General features: G+C 43.5%; 1 protein-coding gene across 1 annotated transcript in view; it reads right to left on the bottom strand.

Moving 5' to 3' along the window:
- Nucleotides 1-18,084, bottom strand: part of LOC139537859 (sarcoplasmic/endoplasmic reticulum calcium ATPase 1-like) — a 118,004-nt gene that overhangs the window by 85,306 nt on the left and 14,614 nt on the right. Inside the window, exons 2-4 of the mRNA XM_071339710.1 lie at nucleotides 11,523-11,540; nucleotides 9,434-9,516; nucleotides 149-253 (exon numbers count right to left, since the gene is read on the bottom strand). Of these exons, the coding sequence (XP_071195811.1) occupies nucleotides 149-253; nucleotides 9,434-9,516; nucleotides 11,523-11,540 (206 nt within the window). The remainder of the gene's footprint in view (nucleotides 1-148; nucleotides 254-9,433; nucleotides 9,517-11,522; nucleotides 11,541-18,084) is intronic.

Raw genomic sequence — 18,084 nt, 5'->3', positions numbered from 1 at the left:
AGCAGAACACAAGTTATGGTTCTGTATAGATGACTCGTGACATAATATCTTCACCCTAAGGTGACACACCATATAATATCCTGCATGTCAGCACCATCTCCTGACACATGATCAGGTGAACGAACACACACAAGAGAGAGACACTCACCTGCCAGACTCCGATCACAGCGTTAGCGATGAGGATGAGCAGGATGACGATAGGTTCCACGAAGGCTGTGATGGTCTCCTCCCCCTCCTCAAACAGAGCTAGCACCTGGAGGGGGGGGGGCGGGGCAACATAATACAGAGTTAATAGAACAGTGTTTTCTCCTCCACAGTGAGTATTGAGCAGTGAGGAGGATCGGAGCGGGGCACAGCAGATCAGCGGCTCAAGCCTCGGTCGATAGCTCATCATTCACGACCGTTTGGGTCCCGCAAATCTACCCTTCACTTCACTCTGCTCTGTGTAGAGAATATTGAAGGAGAGAAACTCGTTCTGATCTGTCCTTTCATTCAGCCTAGCTAGCCAGTTGACACTGTTTTCCATTAGCGCCGTCTGTCGGCTAATCGGCCGGTTACAGACTAATTTTCAGCCGGCTACTTCTTCCACTTCATATAAAATAAAATATATTTAAAAAAAAATTATTATTTTTTTTTTTTAATACTATTTTTCACGTAAAAGTATCAATTCGCAAGTCCATCGAGCTCTCTCCCACTAGAATGAATGATATGAATATTCTAGCGATCTATTGATAGGATAGGCGCCCGTCAGTCACAAAGCCAGCGATGACAGGGAACATCTTTGTTATGGCCATCTGTCGGCACAATTTTGGTCGATACAATGTGTGTGTGTGCTGTGGTTGGTTTGCAGTCAAATTCCACAGTAGGCCATTTACTGTGCTTTAATTGACAACTGAACAGCAAGTTTATAAAATGTGTTGAAGTGACTGAATAAAGTCAATCAATCATAAAGTCAAGCAACGTTGTTATGACGATGGTATCGCGTCGGGACAAATAAACCAAAGGATTTTCTAGGTTTTCCTTCCCTAGGATGTCGGTGCTTGCCAGACGGTGACGCTAAAGTGAGTACCTCACCTCGTCAGTGTAGCCTACCGAATCGCATCAGTGAGAGCCCTTCATTTGGCTCCCTAGTTTGCATAGACTACTAGTAGACCTAGGCTTTTTTGGCAATTATCTACAAATAAATTATGAAAATATTTGATTAAGAATCATTACTGCAGGAACAACAGGTAATGGAGAGCCTCATTCTGGTCAAAGTTTGATCATTTGGGCCCTCACCGAATCCAGACATTAAAATAGAATTCAACAATATTAAAACATTTATTAAATCACCTAAATGTATTGAACATTTAATTTGCTCGAGTATATCATAAGACATGAACAGAACGCATCAGTAGGTAGATTTCTATCCAATTGGCGACAGAATTTTATGAATTTTTTTCCCACCAAACTGACTTGTTACGGATAGAAATCTGTGTGATGACGTAGTGCACACAAAATGTACTTTTTACGTTTAAGTTTTCAAGGACTGAATAAAAATCTAAAGGGCAATGTGTTTCCATCACATTATCAACTCTACTAATAGTTTTGTCACAAAAACCGTTAAATATCAAAATGTGCCTCCTCTGGTCACACCTGCACTCCAGCCAACAGCTCACAGATACTGTGAAGGTAGGCTGTGGGGGTTGGCTGTGGGGGTAGGCTGTGGGCTGTGGGGGTAGGCTGTGGGGGTAGGCTGTGAGGGTAGACTAGTCTACATGAGATTATTAATGAATAAGAGCGAGAATACTTTTATTTCTCAAAACGGCAGTCAAGTATCGATCATCATGTCACCAGAATAAGACCCTCAATATTTATTGGAAAGGGGCATTAAGTCCATCACCGTGCACATTCACCACCCTGTGGTGTTCATAACTTATTTAATCTTTAGCCTAATAAACTACATGCTTTCCCAAGTCGTAGTGGGAGGACCACAAAACATATTATCGTGTGACTCCAAGTTTACTTAGATACGATGGTTATTATAATCAATATTTGCACAAAGGTGTTTCCACCACCATTTTTTACATAATTCATTTTGCTGAATTAAATTCTGTTAACATTTATAAAATTGTTCTGTTTCCATCACAGCTGTTGTGAATGTATTTTTTTAATACGGTATGACTTTTTGCTCATAAAAACTGTGAATGGAAACGTAGTTAGTTATTTCGTATTTCCTGCAACTTTCTGAAGAAGCAACGAGAATGCCCGTCTGTGTGTGTGTGCAGTGCGTCTACCACTTTCAGCAGAAATCCATCTAGCACGTTGGGGGTGATGAAACGAGGTCCAGTTCATTTTCGACTGAGGAAAGCGAAGTATGGGCGAGGGAGAGTAAACCAGGGCGGGACCAAAGTTGGGGAAGCTGAACTTGTGTACTCTGCGACGTCGCGTTGCTATTGAAAAATAGTCCTGATCACATAGGCCTAGGGGTAGGCAACTCCAGTCCTCGAGGGCCTGATTGGTGTCACACTTTCTCCATGCCTAGAAAAACACAGCTGATTCATCAAATTGCATTCTAAACCAAAGATGTGTTAGCTGGGGCAGAACTGTGACACAAATCAGTCCCTTGAGTACTGGAATTGCCCACCCTTAGGCCCCGCCATATCCAAAACAATACACTTAATTCATACATGCTCAGTCATTTTAGTTGCAAAGTCATATCTTTCTGCACAATACCACAACAAAAATTTCAGAGGTAAACTTGATAAAATATTCAATAATTTTGCTGTATATTTCAGATGATGTGAAGGCGTTACAATGTACCGGAGGCCACTAAAATCGAGCTCCTTCGGCAAGACATTCTAACCCATGGGTGCTTCCGGCACCTGGCTGGCTACTCTGTACTTGTGACTGACACACACTTCCGTGGTATTTCTGACAATTAGCGAGTGTTCTTAGTTTTAGCAGACGGGAGTTAGAGCAGGGATTACCAACAGGTCGATCGCGAGCTACCAGTAGCTCGCAGACCACCTATGAGTAGCTACCAGATCACCTATGAGTAGCTACCAGATCACCTATGAGTAGCTCGCCAAACAATTCTGAAAGTACATGGAATTTTCACGTGTTCCACTGCAAACCGTCATAAAATAAATCTCACAGGTATCAGACACCGCAAGCTCCCAGCTATTATCTAGTCAACCTGATTTGCATACTTTTACTATAGCTTGTTGAGCTCCAGACACAGTTTTTATTTTTTTAAACTATGAAGATGGCAATACCACAGAGCAGGAACTATGTATAGTGAGGGGGCCTCATTCTGGTCCACGCTAATTTTTTTTCAGTGTATTACATTTGGTCTTCATTTAAAAAAAAAATTGCAGGTCATCTAATCATTTGATCAGGTAAAAATGTATTTGAACTCACATTTCACGATCTGACATAATGGTAAACAATGTTTTAGGATTAAAAAATGAGAGATGTATAATATTGTCATGATTTTACGTCAATTTCTAAGGCATTACTGAACGAAGAGCAATTTGGGAGCCAAATGAACGTCTCTTTTAGGTGAACGGCGCCAAACGGTCCAGCTCACAGACAATAATGCACATCACTAGTAGCCAGTTGATGTAAAAAACATCTTGTGGGTTGACAGAAATACTTTCTTCAAAAGCATATCAATTAAATGTTTATTGCAAAGTAGGCTTACCTGGCAGAAGTATATCCTGAGTAAGTATATCTATTATTTGCTGACTTTGCCATTAAATGAGCAATAGAAGTACAGCACAATCGCTAGACTGGCACATTAGAGGCTCAAAAAAAAGGGGAATTACACAAAAATATATATATTTTTAAAAAGTTATCTTCCAGACCCCCCCCCCAAAAAAAAGGGTTTTCTGATACGATTTAAACATTGACATCGACTCAGAACATCCAATTTCGCTGTTTCTCTATGAGCAATTGTAATTGAGAGTGAACCCCCCCCCCAAAAAAAAATTTGAAAACCAGGAAAATCTCAAACAGAATTTGGGAAACCACATTTATTTTGTAGGGCCCCCCCCTCAGAGTTTTTATTAAACATGATTTTACCAGGCATATTGACAGAATACATAGTGTACAAGAGATAGTAGTACACTAAGGACCTGGGGAAGAGTTGCAGAGAAGAGAATGTGCCTTTTTGAAAGCTATAAAAAGAGTAGCTCATGACATTTAAAAATAAAAAAAAGTTGCTCTCATGCTAGGAAAAGGTTGGAGACCCTTGAGAGGAGGATGACGAGAAGTGTTTTTAGTTTCAGAAGACAGGAGTTACGCTTCACTTCCAGACAGATGGCTTATTGGGACTGAATGGCCACACAGTTCCAACATCACGTTAAAACCAAAACACAGCTTTAACAAATGGAAGGAAAAAATTAAAAAAGACGTATTAAAATAATGTTTACAAAGACATGCACGACAACAAGCAAAGCATCAGGGCCCAATTCAATGGCAACTTGACTTTTTCACTCCCTTCCTGCACCAACCAAAACATTGACCTACACTCCCCCTCTCACATAATGCCGTGGAAAACGAAATAAAGGAAGCCAACCTTCCCTCCTTCCTCAGATTAAAATGGAGGAAGTGTTTATTTCATAATTAGGAAGTGTATTCATTGTTTCAGCTGATCGATGTTGCCAGTTGTCATCGGTTGGTGTCATGGGTCAGCCTGACTTGGCATAGCCCGGTCGAATAACCCCTATTCTCATAGATGGATGGGAGTGATCAAGTTGTCTCAACTACACAACAAATCTTAGTAAAAAGATGATCAAATTAAATAGTAAAAAAAAGTTGTCTACAATATGATAAATTACAGTAAGCATTGTGATCAGTAACAGTTATTGAGGCTGTAGTGGTAAACTTGAGCATTCCTTCTCCTCTACGACTTCCATCCATAAATAGTCATGTGTAATGATTATATCGGAGACCGCTTTAAAAACAACAGCTTTGTTCTGTGTTCCTCTCTTGTTGCCTGGTTACAAGGCTCTATTCTCATGTCATGCAGTCAGAGCAGCTCAACGTCTTCATTTACATATTATTCAAATAGGCACACAAATTAGTAATTCCCCCATTGAGGTTTGGCCCTTATAGGTTAGGATAGCCTTTTTTTCGGATACTTCTGTAGGTCACTTTCGCCACCTCTTCCAGCACCAGTAGGCTGAGCACATGTTGCTGTAATTCATTAAAGCACCAACGTCAGTCACTAAAACTGAATTGTTGTAATAAAATAAAAATAAAAGTGTTAATTTAACTAACTAAATCCATTTGATGTCACTTTTTTATTTAACTTTTGTTTAACAAGGCAAGTCAATTAAGAACACATTCTTATTTACAATGACTTCCTACACAGGCCAAACCCGGACGACGCTGGGCCAATTGTGCGCCGCCCTATGGGACTCACAATCATGTCTGTAGTGACGCCTCAAGCACTGAGATGCAGTGCCTACATCAGCATCAAGTGTCAAAGGATATGCGGGAGGTTAAACCAGCCTAGGTAGCTCAGTCTGCTTGGTGTATAGTAAAGGATGTGCGGGAGGTTAAACCAGCCTAGGTAGCTCAGTCTGCTTGGTGTATAGTAAAGGATGAGCGGGAGGTTAAACCAGCCTAGGTAGCTCACTCTGCTTGGTGTATAGTAAAGGATGTGCGGGAGGTAAAACCAGCCTAGGTAGCTCAGTCTGCTTGGTGTATAGTAAAGGATGTGCGGGAGGTTTAACCAGCCTAGGTAGCTCACTCTGCTTGGTGTATAGTAAAGCTGTGGGAGCTGTAAATCAGTGGAACAAAAACAGGGTCTTGTTACAGTGTTAACACATTTAAATTACAATTAAAAGGGCAGCCCAGTTTACATTAGGAAAAACAAACAGCCTCCCACTTAGAAACACCAGGATCAACACAAAAGGCAATTAGTGTAGATATATTTGTATCATATACATTTTAATACTTATTTTCCGCTGCCCAGAATAGCCCTGTAATTCCATCCCGTGGCTCTGGGGACTGTAATAGATGGAAATAAAATCATTATACAGTCAGGGTTCCCCTGGCCGTGCCACATGCTCCACCCTACCACCTGGCCCAAAAACATGGTCACTATTTAAGGAATTGTGTGCGTCAGAGTATTGGAAATACTGAAGTAAAGAGACATGCTTTTAAGGGGAAAATCTAGGGAGTCACAGGTCTGAACCTTCCGCCGTCGGCAGGCCAGTATTATTGGAAATACGGAGGTGGTATGCAAAGCAATGCCTGCAGACAGAGTATTACAGACACATTCTGTCCACTGTCAGGGCAGAGTATTACAGACACATTCTGTCCACTGTCAAGGCAGAGTATTACAGACACATTCTGTCCACTGTCAAGGCAGAGTATTACAGACACATTCTGTCCACTGTCAAGGCAGAGTATTACAGACACATTCTGTCCACTGTCAAGGCAGGGTATTACAGACACATTCTGTCCACTGTCAGGGCAGAGTATTACAGACACATTCTGTCCACTGTCAAGGCAGAGTATTACAGACACATTATGTCCACTGTCAAGGCAGGGTATTACAGGCACATTCTGTCCACTGTCAAGGCAGGGTATTACAGACACATTCTGTCCAGTCAAGGCAGGGTATTACAGACACATTCTGTCCACTGTCAAGGCAGGGTATTACAGACACATTCTGTCCACTGTCAAGGCAGGGTATTATAGACACATTCTGTCCACTGTCAAGGCAGAGTATTACAGACACATTCTGTCCACTGTCAAGGCAGGGTATTACAGGCACATTCTGTCCACTGTCAGGGCAGAGTATTACAGACACATGCTGTCCACTGTCAAGGCAGAGTATTACAGACACATTCTGTCCACTGTCAAGGCAGGGTATTACAGACACATTCTGTCCACTGTCAAAGCAGGGTATTACAGACACATTCTGTCCACTGTCAAGGCAGGGTATTACAGGCACATTCTGTCCACTGTCAAGGCAGGGTATTACAGACACATTCTGTCCACTGTCAAGGCAGGGTATTACAGACACATTCTGTCCACTGTCAAGGCAGAGTATTACAGACACATTCTGTCCACTGTCAAGGCAGAGTATTACAGACACATTCTGTCCACTGTCAAGGCAGGGTATTACAGACACATTCTGTCCACTGTCAAGGCAGAGTATTACAGACACATTCTGTCCACTGTCAAGGCAGAGTATTACAGACACATTCTGTCCACTGTCAAGGCAGAGTATTACAGACACATTCTGTCCACTGTCAAGGCAGAGTATTACAGGCACATTCTGTCCACTGTCAAGGCAGAGTATTACAGACACATTCTGTCCACTGTCAAGGCAGAGTATTACAGACACATTCTGTCCACTGTCAAGGCAGGGTATTACAGACACATTCTGTCCACTGTCAAGGCAGAGTATTACAGACACATTCTGTCCACTGTCAAGGCAGAGTATTACAGGCACATTCTGTCCACTGTCAAGGCAGAGTATTACAGACACATTCTGTCCACTGTCAAGGCAGAGTATTACAGACACATTCTGTCCACTGTCAAGGCAGAGTATTACAGACACATTCTGTCCACTGTCAAGGCAGAGTATTACAGACACATTCTGTCCACTGTCAAGGCAGAGTATTACAGACACATTCTGTCCACTGTCAAGGCAGAGTATTACAGACACATTCTGTCCACTGTCAAGGCAGAGTATTACAGACACATTCTGTCCACTGTCAAGGCAGAGTATTACAGACACATTCTGTCCACTGTCAAGGCAGAGTATTACAGACACATTCTGTCCACTGTCAAGGCAGGGTATTACAGACACATTCTGTCCAGTCAAGGCAGGGTATTACAGGCACATTCTGTCCACTATCAGGGCAGAGTATTACAGACGCATTCTGTCCACTGTCAAGGCAGGGTATTACAGACACATTCTGTCCACTGTCAAGGCAGGGTATTACAGACACATTCTGTCCACTGTCAAGGCAGAGTATTACAGACGCATTCTGTCCACTGTCAAGGCAGGGTATTACAGACACATTCTGTCCACTGTCAAGGCAGAGTATTACAGACACATTCTGTCCACTGTCAAGGCAGAGTATTACAGACGCATTCTGTCCACTGTCAAGGCAGGGTATTACAGACACATTCTGTCCACTGTCAAGGCAGAGTATTACAGACACATTCTGTCCACTGTCAAGGCAGAGTATTACAGACACATTCTGTCCACTGTCAAGGCAGAGTATGACAGACGCATGATGTCCACTGTCAAGGCAGAGTATGACAGACGCATGATGTCCACTGTCAAGGCAGAGTATGACAGACACATGATGTCCACTGTCAAGGCAGAGTATTACAGACGCATTCTGTCCACTGTCAAGGCAGGGTATTACAGACACATTCTGTCCACTGTCAAGGCAGAGTATGACAGACACATGATGTCCACTGTCAAGGCAGAGTATTACAGACGCATTCTGTCCACTGTCAAGGCAGAGTATGACAGACACATGATGTCCACTGTCAAGGCAGAGTATTACAGACGCATGATGTCCACTGTCAGGGCAGAGTATTACAGACGCATTCTGCCCACTGTCAAGGCAGGGTATTATAGACACATTCTGTCCACTGTCAAGGCAGAGTATTATAAACACATGATGTCCACTGTCAAGGCAGGGTATTATAAACACATGTCTACTGTCAAGGCAGAGTATTACAGACGCATTCTGCCCACTGTCAAGGCAGAGTAGCCTGGTTGTCACTATTGGGCTAAGCTGCAAAGCTAGACGTTAAACTTTCAAGCCAATGTAGAAAAAGTCAAAAACATAGGACTCATATGAATGAGAGAAATGAACAAAGGAGAATGTGATGAGCAGCAGGGTATTGGGTTCAATAGTTACTTACAAAGGAGAATGTGATGAGCAGCAGGGGTATTGGGTTCAATAGTTACTTACAAAGGAGAATGTGATGAGCAGCAGGGTATTGGGTTCAATAGTTACTTACAAAGGAGAATGTGATGAGCAGCAGGGTATTGGGTTCAATAGTTACTTACAAAGGAGAATGTGATGAGCAGCAGGGTATTGGGTTCAATAGTTACTTACAAAGGAGAATGTGATGAGCAGCAGGGTATTGGGTTCAATAGTTACTTACAAAGGAGAATGTGATGAGCAGCAGGGTATTGGGTTCAATAGTTACTTACAAAGGAGAACGTGATGAGCAGCAGGGTATTGGGTTCAATAGTTACTTACAAAGGAGAATGTGATGAGCAGCAGGGTATTGGGTTCAATAGTTACTTACAAAGGAGAATGTGATGAGCAGCAGGGTATTGGGTTCAATAGTTACTTACAAAAGGAGAATGTGATGAGCAGCAGGGTATTGGGTTCAATAGTTACTTACAAAGGAGAATGTGATGAGCAGCAGGGTATTGGGTTCAATAGTTACTTACAAAGGAGACGCAGGCAGCTAACAACAGGATTCTGACCAGGAGGTCTTCAAACTGCTCCACCACCAGCTCCCATAGTGACTTGCCTAAAACACACACAAACACTTCAGAAAGTATTCATACCCCTTGACATATTCCATATTTTGTGGTGCTACAGCCCGAATTTAAAAATGGATTCAATTTAGGTTCTCATCCAACTACACACAATACCCCATAATGACAAAAGTGAAAACATGGTTCAGAAATATGTTGCCAAATTTATTTAAAAATGAATACATAAATATCTAACTTACATAAGTATTTACACCCTTGAGTCAATACACGTTAGAATCACCTTTGGTAGCGATTACAGCTGTGAGTCTTTCTGGGTACGTCGCTAAGAGTTTTGCAGACCTGAATTCTTCAAGCTCTGTCAAGTGTGTTGTTGATCATTGCTAGACAGCCATTTAAGGCTTGCCATAGATTTTCAATAAGATTTAAGTCAAAACTGTAACTAGGCCACTCAGGAACATACAATGTTGTCTTGTTAAGCAACTCCAGTGTTTATTTGGCCTTGTGTTTTAGCTTATTGTCCTACTGAAAGGTGAATGTCAGGTTTTCCTCTTGAATTTTGCCTCTGCTTGGCTCTATTCAGTTTATTTTTATCCTAAAAACGCCCTAGTCCTTGCCGATGACAAGCGTCCCCATGACATGATGCAGCCACCACCATGCTTGAAAATATGAAGAGTGGTACTCAGTGATGCGTTTGCCCCAAATATAATGCTTTGTAATCAGACATGTTAATTTCAGTTTTACTTGAGTGCCTTGTTGCAAACAGGATACATGTTTTGGAATATTTGTATTCTGTACAGGCTTCCTTCTTTTCACTCTGTCAATTAGGTTAGTATTGTGGACTAACTACAATCTTGTAGATCCATCCTCAGTTGGCCTCATGGTGAAATCCCTGAGAGGTTTCCTTCTAAACCGGTAACTGAGATAGGAAGGACACCTGTATCTTTGTAGTGACTGGGTGTATTGATACACCATCCAAAGTGCAATTAATAACTTCACCATGCTAAAAGGGATATTCAATGTTAATAAAATAAAAAGTTATTTCCCATCTACCAATAGGTGCCCTTCTTTGTAAGGCATTGGAAAACCTCCCTGGTCTTTGTGTTTTGAAATTCACTGCTCGACTGGGGAACCTTACGGATAATTGTATGTGTGGGGTACAGAGATGAGGAAGTCGTTCAAAAATCATGTTTAACACTATTATTGTAAAATTATTGCAACTTACGTGACTTAAGCAAATTCTTACTCCTGAACTTATTTAGGCTTGCCATAACAAACAAACATACTTAGACTCAAGAAATTTCAGCTTTTCATTTTTTATTAATTTGTTTAAAAAAATGTCGAAAAACATTATTTCACTTTGACATTATGGGGTATTGTGTGTAGGAGAGTGACAAAATCTAAATGTAATACATTTAACATTCTGGCTGTAACAACAAAAATGTGGAGAAAGTCAAGAGGTGTGACTACTTTCTGAAGGCCCTGTACATATAGTCAAGTCATAAGACGGTCCGGCTATACATCATCCTGTCACACATACTGTACCTATAAAAACTCTTAGTCAAGGCCTGCAAGTACATCATGAGAATTGGAACCACAGTAAAACAGCACTACCCATTCGTTGATAATATGGGACTTCTATAGGTCTATACTTCTGTTCTGCCAGTCAATAATCCCTCTTCTATTGACAGTGTATCTATAATCTATATGGGTGGTGCTGCAAGTCAGTGTGTACTCCGAGGATACACACACACACACACACACACACACACACACACACACACACACACACACACACACACACACACACACACACACACACACACACACACACACACACACACACACACACACACACACACACACACACACACACACACACACACACACACACACACACACACACACACACACACACACACACACACACACACACACACACACACACACACACACACACACACGATCCTAGGCTAAAGGGCTAATCATCAGCTTGTAAAGGAGGGGGCACTAGAATCTCACTGGAAATATCAATATTTACCTTCTTCAGCCGGAAGCTCTGTCAGTGTCACACCACCATCACGCCATCCGTGGAGGAATGGAAGGGGGAGATGGATGAAGAGAGGAGAGAGGAGGAACAGCAACAGAGGAGGAACAGCGAGAGAGGGAGGGGGGACAGCGAAAGAGGGAGGGGGGACAGCGCAAAGACATGTTAATGATTAACAGATTAATTTAGAACAGGCTTTGAAAAGCTTATGACATGTGTAAACAATTCCACTTAATCCTGGAGCAGTTGAGTTTAAATGTATGATTACATATGAAATAAAGGAAGGCTTCTCATGGCAGTGTTTCTGAACTAAATGATTAGTGTGTTGTAACAACTCTGATGATTTCAAATAAATGTTATTCTTCAGCTCTCACCATTATCAGATCTGTGTGTGGGGGGGGGGTCGTGGAGGGAGGGGGAGGCGGAGGAGGCGTGGAGGGAGAGGGAGGAGGCGTGGAGGGAGGCGTGGAGGGAGGGGGAGGGAGGAGTCGTGGAGGGAGGGGGAGGCGTGGAGGGAGGGGGAGTCGTGGTGAAGAGGAGTGAGGGACAGGCAGCACAACACCCACCACAGTGATGAGAACCTCTTTACAGCACCACGTGTCCATCAATACTGGTCAGCATAACGCTCAGGTAATGTGATGTTCTGTGTAGCTCGGTTGGTAAAACATGGGCCTTACAGGATAGTGGGTTCAATTCCCGGGACCACCCGTACGTAAAATGTATGAATGCATGACTAAGTCACTTTGGATAAAAGCGCCTGCTAAATTGTGTGTGTGTGTGTGTGTATATATATTATTATATAATGAAGTGTTGAACATGCTATAGCAATACACTCCCCTGTCAAGCTTGGAGCTCCTGTAAGACTGGTCTATATAACCCTACTGAGATCAGGGCAAAACATTCATATTTGATAACACAGAAAATTCTCAATAGCTGCAATTTCCAGTCTTACTCTAAAGCCATAATTGAAATCCTGAAATATAAAAGCACGATGGACATGTTTGGAAACAAACTACAGTATGACTAGGCATTGGAGGTTTTACATGGCCATCAAAACGTGACCCCACTCAGAGGGCTGAAAAGTAGAGGAACCATGACGTGACTCGCCCAGAGGAGAGCCCTTCCAAAAACATACCCAAGCAAGACACACACCCGCACGCCGGGAAATTACATGTATTTCAGGACCACTAGAATTACACAGAGTTAAAATCAGGAGCTTTTGAATTATTCCTACCAACTTGCTGATTAACCAATAGAAAAAGAAAAATAGTCTGATGATTTCAGGTTAAAATATAATTGAATGAAATTGCTTTTTATTGACACGGTACAGTACATGAATAATGTAGCAGTACAAAGAGGGGTTATTGTGCTTTGAAGAACACTCTGTTTCCACTGATCATGTTATCTAAGCAGGAAGTGGGAGAGTAAGGGCAAGATGAAGCAGGAAGTGGGAGAGTAAGATGAAGCAGGAGAGTAAGGGCAGGATGAAGCAGGAAGTGGGAGAGTAAGGGGAAGATGAAGCAGGAAGTGGGAGAGTAAGATGAAGCAGGAGAGTAAGGCCAAGATGAAGCAGGAAGTGGGAGAGTAAGGGCAAGATGAAGCAGGAAGTGGGAGAGTAAGGGCAAGATGAAGCAGGAAGTGGGAGAGTAAGATGAAGCAGGAAGATAATGGTCATTGTAAAACTGCCCTATAAATATCAACTAGTGAATGCATTTCAGTCATAGCCCTACCGTCAAGATAGAACTGCCAAAGGGGGAGGAGTTGCAATCTACTGCAGAGATAGCCTGCAAAGTTCTGTCATACTTTCCAGGTCTATGCCCAAACAGTTCGAACTTCTAATTTTAAAAATTAATCTCTCCAGAAATAAGTCTCTCACTGTTGCCGCCTGCTACCGACCCCCCTCAGCTCCCAGCTGTGCCCTGGACACCATCTGTGAATTGATCGCTCCCCATCTAGCTTCAGAGTTTGTTCTGTTAGGTGACCTAAACTGGGATATGCTTAACACCCCGGCAGTCCTACAATCCAAGCTTGATGCCCTCAATCTCACACAAATCATCAAGGAACCTACCAGGTACAACCCTAAATCCGTAAACATGGGCACCCTAATAGACATTATCCTGACCAACCTGCCCTCCAAATACACCTCTGCTGTCTTCAATCAAGATCTCAGCGATCACTGCCTCATTGCCTGTATCCGCCACGGGTCCGCGGTCAAACGACCACCCCTCATCACTGTCAAACGCTCCCTAAAACACTTCTGCGAGCAGGCCTTTCTAATCGACCTGGCCCGGGTACCCTGGAAGGATATTGACCTCATCCCGTCAGTTGAGGATGCCTGGTCATTCTTTAAATGTTACTTCCTCACCATATTAGACAAGCATGCTCCGTTCAAAAAATGCAGAACCAAGAACAGATATAGCCCTTGGTTCACTCCAGACCTGACTGCCCTCGACCAGCACAAAAACATCCTGTGGCGAACTGCAATAGCATCGAAGAGCCCCCGCGATATGCAACTGTTCAGGGAAGTCAGGAACCAATACACGCAGTCAGTCAGGAAAGCAAAGGCCAGCTTTTTCAAGCAGAAATTTGCATCCTGTAGCTCTAACTCCAAAAAGTTCTGGGATACTGTAAAGTCCATGGAGAACAAGAGCACCTCCTCCCAGCTGCCCACTGCACTGAGGCTCGGTAACACGGTCACCACCGATAAATCCGTGATAATCGAAGACTTCAACAAGCATTTCTCAATGGCTGGCCATGCCTTCCTCCTGGCGACTCCAACCTTGGCCAACAGCCCCGCCCCCCCCGCTGCTACTCGCCCAAGCCTCCCCAGCTTCTCCTTTACCCAAATCCAGATAGCAGATGTTCTGAAAGAGCTGGAAAACCTGGACCCATACAAATCAGCTGGGCTTGACAATCTGGACCCCCTATTTCTGAAACTGTCCGCCGCCATTGTCGCACCCCCTATCACCAGCCTGTTCAACCTCTCCTTCGTATCATCTGAGATCCCCAAGGATTGGAAAGCTGCCGCGGTCATCCCCCTCTTCAAAGGGGGAGACACCCTGGACCCAAACTGTTACAGACCTATATCCATCCTGCCCTGCCTATCTAAGGTCTTCGAAAGCCAAGTCAACAAACAGATCACTGACCATCTCGAATCCCACCGTACCTTCTCCGCTGTGCAATCCGGTTTCCGAGCCGGTCATGGGTGCACCTCAGCCACGCTCAAGGTACTAAACGATATCATAACCGCCATCGATAAAAGACATTACTGTGCAGCCGTCTTCATCGACCTGGCCAAGGCTTTCGACTCTGTCAATCACCATATTCTTATCGGCAGACTCAGTAGCCTCGGTTTTTCTAATGACTGCCTTGCCTGGTTCACCAACTACTTTGCAGACAGAGTTCAGTGTGTCAAATCGGAGGGCATGTTGTCCGGTCCTCTGGCAGTCTCTATGGGGGTACCACAGGGTTCAATTCTCGGGCCGACTCTTTTCTCTGTATACATCAATGATGTTGCTCTTGCTGCGGGCGATTCCCTGATCCACCTCTACGCAGACGACACCATTCTATATACTTCCGGCCCTTCCTTGGACACTGTGCTATCTAACCTCCAAACGAGCTTCAATGCCATACAACACTCCTTCCGTGGCCTCCAACTGCTCTTAAACGCTAGTAAAACCAAATGCATGCTTTTCAACCGTTCGCTGCCTGCACCCGCACGCCCGACTAGCATCACCACCCTGGACGGTTCCGACCTAGAATATGTGGACATCTATAAGTACCTAGGTGTCTGGCTAGACTGCAAACTCTCCTTCCAGACTCATATAAACATCTCCAATCCAAAATCAAATCAAGAATCGGCTTTCTATTCCGCAACAAAGCCTCCTTCACTCACGCCGCCAAACTTACCCTAGTAAAACTGACTATCCTACCGATCCTCGACTTCGGCGATGTCATCTACAAAATAGCTTCCAATACTCTACTCAGCAAACTGGATGCAGTTTATCACAGTGCCATTCGTTTTGTTACTAAAGCACCTTATACGACCCACCACTGCGACCTGTATGCCCTAGTCGGCTGGCCCTCGCTACATGTTCGTCGTCAGACCCACTGGCTCCAGGTCATCTACAAGGCTATGCTAGGTAAAGTGCCGCCTTATCTCAGTTCACTGGTCACGATGGCTACACCCACCCGCAACACGCGCTCCAGCAGGTGTATCTCACTGATCATCCCTAAAGCCAAAACCTCATTTGGACGCCTTTCCTTCCAGTTCTCTGCTGCCTGCGACTGGAACGAATTGCAAAAATCTCTGAAGTTGGAGACTTTTATCTCCCTCAACAACTTTAAAAATCTGCTATCCGAGCAGCTAACCGATCGCTGCAGCTGTACATAGTCCATCTGTAAACTACCCACCCAATTTACCTACCTCACCCCCCATACTGCTTTTATTTATTTACTTTTCTGCTCTTTTGCACACCAGTATCTCTTCTTGCACATGATCATCTGATGATTTATCACTCCAGTGTTAATCTGCTAAATTGTAATTATTCGATTTATTGCCTACCTCATGCCTTTTGCACACATTGTATATAGATTCTCTTTTTTTTCTACCATGTTATTGACTTGTTTATTGTTTACTCCATGTGTAACTCTGTGTTGTCTGTTCACACTGCTATGCTTTATCTTGGCCATGTCACAGTTGCAAATGAGAACTTGTTCTCAACTAGCCTACCTGGTTAAATAAAGGTGAAATAAAAAAAAATAAAAAAATACAGCTTTCTATTCCTTCTTAGTTCTTAACCAATTATCTCATCATCATCATTGTTGCCTCATCCGCACACACAGTAATCTGCATTGCAACGATGATTCATTCTTTAACGAGAATGTATTTAAAGTATTTCAGCAACATGCATATAGAGGCTCTGGTTCCTGTAGGAGCTCTGAGCTGAACATGGGAAACCCTTTGAGGACTGTGTACTGTGTCCAAAAATCCAGAAAAGTCTTCCCTGCTCTGCCAGTCTGACATAAGCCCTTTTCCCTGTTAGACAAGTGGGGCGGCAAACAATTGTTTTTATGGCAGACAGGCTGGCTGCAGTTTCTAGTTCTGCTGGTCTGAGCTGGGAAGAGAGGCTTGCTTACTGGAAGGGAGCGAGGTAGGGAAAGAGGGAGGGAGGACTGGAGGGGTTGAACGGGGTTCCCCAGCCCTCTCTGTGCCAAGGATTCCCTCCTCACTGTAGTCATCTGGGTTGCGTCAGCCTCATCCTGTTCTGAAACATTCCAACAAACTGACTTCACCATGCCTCTATTCTTCTCCACTCTCTCTCCCTGGCTCTCAGCTTCTCTTTGTCTGCCCCCCCAACCAATCATGTGCTCTCCCCCTGGCTATGAGACAATGAAAACAAAAGCCAGCCTGTTTATACACTACCAGTCCAACCAGAGAGGAACCACTTCCTGGTTACAGTAGCCAACAGAACAAAGGGGTTCCATGTCCAAGTACATGGCCAGCAAACCTGAGTTTAGGTAGTATTTGAAATAATTTAGGTAGTATTTGAAATAATTTAGGTAGTATTTGAAATAATTGTAAATACTTTAGCTGGGCTTGATCAAGCACAATGGAATAGTTCCAAAGTAGAAACCCTGAAAATGCTTAAAGTATTTGAAAGACTTCAAATAGTATTTGAACCCAGCTCTGATGGCCAGTAACAGACAGCCAGGAGAAGCACCAGGAAATGTAACATCCATCACCACTAGGACATGGGATGTGCTGAGTCAGTAGCTTTCATTACAACTTCCTACCACACAAACACACCTTTAAATGTCTCCTTTGCCTAATGATTAGAGCTGTAATGGTTTCAGACTAAAACTACACGTCATAATATGGAAAGCACAGCAATAGGGCCACAAAATGGCCAGCCGGAGGAGATGGCCGCCGTTTTACGGTCTCCTAACCAATTAAGCGGTACCGGAGTGCCAAGTCTAGGACAAAAAGGCTTCTCAACAGTTTTTACCCCCAAGCCATAAGACTCCTGAACAGGTAATCAAATGGCTACCCGGACTATTTGCATTGTGCCCCCCCCCCCCCAACCCCTCTTTTACGCTGCTGCTACTCTCTGTTTATCATATATGCATAGTCACTTTAACTATACATTCATGTACATACTACCTCAATTGGGCAGACCAACCAGTGCTCCCGCACATTGGCTAACCGGGCTATCTGCATTGTGTCCCGCCACCCACCACCCGCCAACCCCTCTTTTACGCTTCTGCTACTCTCTGTTCATCATATATGCATAGTCACTTTAATGATACCTACATGTACATACTACCTCAAATCAGCCTGACTAACAGGTGTCTGTATATAGCCTTGCTACTCTTTTTTCAAATGTCTTTCTACTGTTGTTTTATTTCTTTACTTATACACACACACACCCACCCACAGCTTTTTTCCCCACACTATTGGTTAGAGCCTGTAAGTAAGCATTTCACTGTAAGGTCTACCTACACCTGTTGTATTCTGCGCACGTGACAAATAAACTATGATTTGAGATTGAGGTCC

Source organism: Salvelinus alpinus, chromosome 13 (genome assembly GCF_045679555.1).
Source record: "Salvelinus alpinus chromosome 13, SLU_Salpinus.1, whole genome shotgun sequence".
Taxonomy (NCBI): Eukaryota; Metazoa; Chordata; class Actinopteri; order Salmoniformes; family Salmonidae; genus Salvelinus; species Salvelinus alpinus.
Note: the sequence above shows the minus strand (reverse complement) of the source record. Positions and strands in the feature narration are given on the sequence as shown.